This window comes from Pseudorca crassidens, chromosome 9, assembly GCF_039906515.1.
Source record: "Pseudorca crassidens isolate mPseCra1 chromosome 9, mPseCra1.hap1, whole genome shotgun sequence".
NCBI classification, from domain to species: Eukaryota; Metazoa; Chordata; class Mammalia; order Artiodactyla; family Delphinidae; genus Pseudorca; species Pseudorca crassidens.
In genome coordinates this window covers 49,253,397-49,261,031 of record NC_090304.1, presented here as the reverse complement: position 1 = coordinate 49,261,031, position 7,635 = coordinate 49,253,397, and the positions used below count along the sequence as shown (strand labels likewise).

The 7,635-nt window shown below is 39.1% G+C and overlaps 1 protein-coding gene across 1 annotated transcript; it reads right to left on the bottom strand.

The window, feature by feature from the left end:
- Window positions 1-3,812: 3,812 nt before the first annotated feature.
- LOC137231136 (olfactory receptor 52K1-like) lies at window positions 3,813-6,610 on the bottom strand. Its single transcript, XM_067751675.1, is given in 3 exon segments — window positions 3,813-4,622; window positions 4,624-4,772; window positions 6,601-6,610. Coding segments are annotated over 3 exon segments (969 nt in total).
- Between the last annotated feature and the right edge of the window lie 1,025 nt (window positions 6,611-7,635).

The window sequence follows — 7,635 nt, the reverse complement described above, 5'->3', positions numbered from 1 at the left end:
AAAATGTTTTTATTCGGTAGTGGTAACAAATAAAGCCTGAACTAAAAGCTTCTCTAGTCCTGACTAATAAAACCTAAAAGCAAAACCTGAATGGAATCAAACTGTTTTCAACAACTTAACCATGTCCCAGAACAAAGCTCAAGAATATATATAAGAATACAGGAATAAAGATGCAGACATAGAGAATGGACTTGAGGACACAGGGAGGGGGAAGGGTAAGCTGAGATGAAGTGAGAGAGTGGCATGGACATATATACACTGCCAAATGTAAAACAGATAGATAGCTAGTGGGAAGCAGCTGCACAGCACAAGGAGATCAGCTCAGTGCTTTGTGACCACCTAGAGGGGTGGGATAGGGAGGGTGGGAGGGAGGGGATATGGGAATATATGTATATGTAGAGCTGATTCACTTTGTTATACAGCAGCAACTAACACAACAATGTAAAGCAATTATACCTCAATAAAGGTGTTTTAAAAAAAGAAAGAATACAGGAGTATCTAGTACCCCAAAATTCAACACATCTGGCATTCAATAAAGAAATTACCAGGAAAATATACATAATAAAAATCAATCAGTCAAAACCAATAAAATAGGTACCTATGATAAAGTTAGCATATAAAGATATTAAACAATTATAAAGATATTTTGTATATTCAAGATGCTAGAGAAAATATTGAGGATGTCAGATACAGGCCTCAGAAGATGTAAAAAATAACCAAATCAAATTTTGAGAGATGAAAACCACAATATCTGAGATGAAAGAAAAACACATTTATCTATGAAAATTACAATATCTGAGATGAAAAATACAATAGAGGGAGGTAACAAGCACAATAGTGATGCAGAAGTATTCCAAGCAAAACACATGAAATGATATTCAAGTACTTTGGTTACTTCTAATGTGTTTGCTAAAATGTAGACTGAAGCTTGACTTCCTTGTTTTGTTAGTCGGTATTCTAAGTCTGTCATTTGGTCATTTCCAAGCTATCAATGGGCTGGGGCTGTCATAGCTAACATGGATGTCTGGGTCACTCAATGATTCATGTAGAGGCATTGTCTGGGCAACTTACTGACAGTTACTCAGGGTCCAGGAAATCCAGAGCTAGGGTGCATGAATGATTGGAGGTGTTGTAATTAAGTTAGAATTCGTTCAAATGCATTTTCTGTATCCTCTTGTATTTGTGTAATGGTAAACCTTCAAGTCTAAAAATAGCTTGCGTGTACTGTTCTCATGAGGGCTGTGCTCCGTCTAAGCACACAGTGTTGATATAAGATAGGAAATAACTATTTGTGAATAAAGCTAACAGTGCATACTGTTGTTTATTACATGGTAATGGAGTTCATATACTATTAGACTTCTTTGTGGGGCAAAAATCACTCTCTGTGGGAGGGTATGCGTGTCACTTAAAAGGCAAGGTCATTCCTGTACCAAACATAGGGACAAATCAGATCTTATATCCTGGGAATACTTAATCAATTATATTCAATTTACTAAATAATAATGACAGAAACAGTTATTTTCCAGAATGTACTGTGGAACAAATACCCACAAAAATCTCAGTGGCATACAACATAAAATGTATGTTGTACATACATAAAAATGTATCTCTCATACATCTGGAGATTGGCTGAGATGACTGCTGATCTCAACTGGATTTGCTTATGCATCTGAAGGTCAGCAGAGGATCTGATGATCCAAGCTGGACTTGGCTGTGAGGCTCTGCTTCAAGCTGCAAGTTGATCAGGCAGCTCTGCTCCACTTTTCCCTCATCCTCCTTGGACCAGTGTGCTAACCAGGGCACATTCTCATGGTGCAGCAGAGTCAGAAGACAACAAGCCCGACTGTATAAGCAAATTTCAAGCCTCTGCTTGTACCACATCTGCTTATACCCCATTGATCAAAGTGATGCAGGTGGCTATCCTCATGGTCAATATGTGGGGAAGTATACTCTGGGAGAGTGAAGATTCTTGAACAATTTGTCACATAGAATGCTTCATCTCTACTGAGAAAAACCAAACTAGAGTTTGGGAAGTCTTAGGGGACAGAGTCAGAGGCCTTTGTTTCATACTGCTTCTTTCCTTGCTGTCCAATTACCCCACCTCAACGTCTGGATGACTGAGACACTGGGAACTGGCCAGAGACCCACTGAAACCACCAACCTTCATGTGTGCCTAAGAGGCAAGCCGTGACACAACATGGGCCTGGAGGGTCAGGAGATGCTTTTTCAGAGACTGTCAGGTTTCTGTGTTCTTTTCTTAGAATCGAAGAAACTTCTTTTAATTATTACTGAAGAAAGAAAAGGGTCACAAAATGAAAAACAGAACATGGTTGTATAAGCAGGCCTTCATGAAAAGTGTGTATGAGAGATTCTTTTACAAAGAACTGACTAAAGGAGTGTTCAATTATTAGAGTTTGCATAAGAAGACAAAAGCAGAAAGATAAGTGAAATCCAGTATCATTTTTAAGATATACTAGAAGAAGAAATAGTGCATTTTCTTTTCTTTAAATACTTGGTCTTGAACTGTCATGAGTTGGAGTGCAAGAAAGAGCTCACAACTCCAACGATCAGCTTTCCCTGGCTTATTCGATGAAACAACTTCCAAATCTCAGTGGTTTACTACAAAAAAATAAACCCAACAAAATCATCCTTGCTCATGTTATATGAACACTGTGGGTCATCTGTGGCTATATTCCAGGCTGTGAGTCAGATTCACATCTGCTCCATGTATCTTTTCTATCACTGGTCTAGATTGAAGGAAGAACTCTGGGGACATGATCATTGTCGTAAGCAGAGGAGAAAATTGAGCGCTACTGAGCCAAGCTACACAACACATTTTAACATTTCTGATTATTGTGGCACATTTCAAGACCACTCAAATTCCACTGGTCAAAGAAAGTCAATATTTAACATTCCTTGAGTGAGGAAAACCCCCTCCCATGGTAGAGGGACAAGAGGATAAATATCCTAACAGTAATTCAGCCTATCGCAATTATGTATTGTAACTATTTTCTTCTTTAGCTTCAGCAGTCTCAACTTTAAACTGGAAAGGTATTAATTACTGTTTCTACATTCCATAGCTCAAGGATCGTGTTCAGCTCTTCTATTCATTCATTCAATAAATATTACTAAGTTTTTTTGGAGACAGAAGGCATATACATGTGAAAAGTTAGTTACATGATGATATAAGTTAATATAAATGGATGTCAGGAGACTCTTCTGCTAAGTGTTCAATAAAAGAATTTGTCATTAGTATGAGTCAGAAGTCAGAAAGGAACTGACTTAATGGAAGGAATAAGTCTCATTAGAAGTGGAGCTGTCCAACTGTAGAGCTAATAACATTGAGTGGTAGTAGGCTAAAAAAGAGTGGCAGAGGCTGGAGGCCACTTATCAGAAGGATTTTGTGGCAATTTCAGTACTAGTTGTGGTGTTGGCATTTTAGTCATAAAATTTGTGGTTCAATTCCTCAGTCTGGATGAAGAGTTCACCAAGACCTCAGTTTCTTGTGCCAATCTCAGGCAGTATTTCGACTGTCTTTCACCTAGGTGACAATAATGCTTTGAGAGGTTCTTTATGTTTTCCTTTATCATGTGATGAACCTATAAGAATAGGAAGGTCAAACCTCTGCTATCAGACTATAGCGACACACCCGGTTTGATCTGACTGGTAGATCTGTGAGGAGTGGGACCTTGTCATACTGGAGAATTGCCAAACTCTGAAATTTTCTTTCTGAGATTTTCCCTCTCCATCTCAATTCAGTATCCACTGGACTGATAGGTCCTGGACTAGTGGTTAAGGAAGAAAGTGTGTATCTATACATTCTTTCTCTGGAATAGACTGAGCACACGATCACAAATCTGCTTGGTCTCGACACCATAGATGGGATTGACCATGGGTGAGAAAAGAAGATAAAAGATAGCAAGGAATATGTGGACATGAGGGGCATCCCGGCGAGCCACACGGTGTATCACTGAGCAGATGACCACAGGTGTGTAGGTGGACAAGATAGCACCTATGTGGGACACACATGTCCCAAAGGCCTTGTAGTGGGCCTCCTGAGAGGCAAGCTGTAGAACTGCCCGAAGGATGAAGATATAAGACAGGACAAAAAAGAGCAGGCCCAACACCACTATGAACATGGCCACAGCAATGCCATGGATATTGTTGAAGCGAATGTCCCCACAGGCCAGCCTTACCACACCCACGTACCCATAGTAACAGTGGGCAATCACTGGACCTCAGCAGTAATGGAAGCATCTAAGCAGAAAGGGGAGTGGAGTCATTAGTGTCACAGCCTGAGTCACAGCAGCCAAGCCAGTCTTGGTGATAAGTGGCCCAGTAAGCATGGTGATATAGTGCAGTGGCTTGCAGATGGCCACATAGTGGTCAAAGGCCATGGCCAGCAGCACTGCTGACTCCATGATAGAGAAGGAGTGGAGAAAGAACATCTGGACTAGATTGGCATAGAAGTTGATCTCCTGATCTCTGAACCAAAAAATAGCCAGCATTTTGGGAAGTGTTGTAGAAGAGAAGACCAGATCAGTGGCTGCCAACACGGCCAAAAAGAGGCACATGGGCTCGTGGAGGGCTGTATCACCTCAAATGACGAAGAGGAGGGTGCAGGTTACCAAGCAGGGCCAGAGTATAGGCGAAGTAGAAGGGAATGGAGATCCAGACATGCAGTTGCTCCAAACCTGGAATTCCTACCAACAGGAAGGCAGCTGGATGGATTGAGGTAATATTAGAGGCTAGCAAGGCTCCTAAAGATTCTCCTTGTCAGTTTTTACAGGGTCCCTTCTCCCATGTATAACTTCTTGGGAGGATTAGCCCTTATTCTCATTGCTGGACCTTAAACAAAATTAGTAGTCCTGATAGACTAGAGAAGACATAGCCATAGACATGGAGAAGCATAACCCATATTTTCTACCCTTAAGGAACTTTGAATCTCATTTAGTAGATAGAACATTAAACATCATTAAAATGGATATCACAAGACAATTTTATAAAGGAACGGAGAAAAGGTAGTGTTTTCTGTGTTCATGGTGATGTCAGAAATACCCTGATAAAAAGAAGTAAAAATACATTTAAACCAATTTCCTTAGAATATACATTGGTACCTTTCTAAATGATAATCAAGCTAAACTCACAATCACAAAAGCCAATGATCTGTTCAGAAATCTCAGGCTTGGGTGCCTCGATAAGTCAATTAATAGGGGCATGCAATTTCCAATGCCCATATTAATTACACAATCTGTATATTTTCTCTAACACTACTACATCTGATGTGGTTGCCACTAGCCACACATGGCTATTTAAATTTGTTGAAATTAAATTAAAATTCAATACTTCAGTCACACAAAACACTTTTTAAGTGCTCAGTAACACATGTAACTAGTGGCTACAATATTGGACCATTCAGATACAGAATATTTCCATCACTGCAGAAAGTTCTACTGGAGAGAACTGTTCTAGAATATATCTCCCAAGTCCCTTCCACAACCACAAATCTCTGTAAATACAGCTCTGCCTCCAGCTTGCTGAAAAATGAACCACCTCTTTTGATTCTTTGTCATCTCAATTCAAATTAACTTCCATATTCATGTGGCTCTCCCTCCACCCATCTTCCAGCTCCTTCATTTTCATCACAGGAGACTTCTCATCTTCAGTAAGACTGATATCTGGCTTCCATTTTTAAAAAAAAGCCCTTTATTCCTAACACTATTTAATCTTTCCCTCTTCTCTTATTTTTCTCTTTTCTTTCGAATCCTTAAACATTGGAATGGCCCAGTTTTTACACAGCTACTCTTCTCTCTTCTAGGCCCAGGTAATGTGTTTTTTTAATGAGCATTAACAAGATAATGAATTTAAAACATTTACCATAACACTGAATAAAGTAAGTACTGAAAGAACTTGCTCTCTTGTCAATATTAGAAAATTTTTGGAAACTTAAAATCTCTAAAATATCATAGTAGTGTTAGGCAGCTGGTTCTAGCTTTCTCCAATTCCAGTGTCCTAAAAAACAAGGCTTTATTGCTTCCATTAAAATGCTTTATATGCAATACAAGTTCAGCATATCCAAATTGAAAACAACCTAATTTCCTTCCATGCGGTAGAGAAAAAATTTAGAATCTGAAGGTCTTGTATCAAATCATGACTGCCACTTATACTAGCTGCATGACCTTGCACATATCACTTATCTCCAAGCCTGTTTCTTTGTAAATGGGGAATTGCAATGCTCTACCTCACTTAGTGAAGGCTGTAGGGAGTGTAAGTGGGATTATGTATAAGATCTTTTTGTATAATTCTTTAGTGTTTGCAGAGCTTTATTTGCCATTTACATCTCTCCTCCTCCATAGAACTACACTTTTCTTTAAAAAATTATATTGATTAATATTCTCCCTCCCTTGTTTTTATGTTCTCCTCCTTCTATTACCTCAAATCTCTGCTGCTTTTCACAGAAAACATCTAGAAATGCTTATATTCAGTCTCAACTGATTCAAATAGCATTTGGTAATAAAATATTTCATTCCCATTACTTCCCTGGAACTGCTCTCATTCACCACCAATGACCTCCATGATGATGGTGCCATTGTAACTTACCTTCTTTCATGCAACTCAGCCTCTCAGCAACTTTTATCTGAATTACAACTCTCCTTTTTAAAACCCTCTTTTCTCTTTGGTACGATGATATTACCATTTCCTACCTTCTTAGATTCTCATTTCACTCCTTTTTCTGCCTTACCTCTAAATATTGAATTCCTGAAGGGCTCAGTATTGAGCTGTGGTCAATTTTATATTCACAGAACATTCAGTAAATATATTCAGTAAATTTCTGGAAAAATATTTTTACTGAATAGGTTAGGGATAAATCCAAGAACAAAGCAGACTAATACCTTTAGTAGAACGTTTGTTCTAATAAAAGAACATAATAATTGAATTACATAGTATGATTGAAGGTATTATTATAGTGAAAAAAAACAGGGTGATGAGGATAGTAAATCCTGAAGTTGGAGGAGTGGTAAGGTAGCAATTTTAAATAAAGAGATCAAGAAGGGAACTTACGCAAAGATTGAGGTGAGAAAATAAATTAGCTTGGTTTCTGGCTTCTTTAAAAGAACTTGGGGTTCCATGCAGGTGGTTTATGTGGAGAAAATAATAGGAAGCAAGAATAGGATGACATGGTAAAACGAGAAAGCAGAGAAGCATATCCAAAAGTGCAGTACTGAGCTGGATAATGCTATCAACTGTGTCCAATCCCCCATGAAGAACCATGTAGAAGGCACCTCAGAATTATCTACTCAAGACACAAAAGAGGGGTATATTTATCCACTGGTTTCCACCCCACCACCAGGTCAAGGGTTAATTTCTTCACACTTCCAGGTTCACATACGCTCCAGAACAGCTGAGCAGTCTCCTTCAGGTACACCACACCATGGAGCAGAGAAACACAGGGGCAGGAAACAGCTGAGTAAGGTGCAGTCAGGTTCTAACTGCACTCAAGTGGTTGCCACAGCAATGGCTTGAGCAAAAAGGTGGATGAGAGGACATGAGACAGGCATAAAAGATGGAGAATATAGGGAATTACCCTTGTGTGAAGAACTCTAAGCAAAGGGAACAGTCAGAACAAATGCTCTA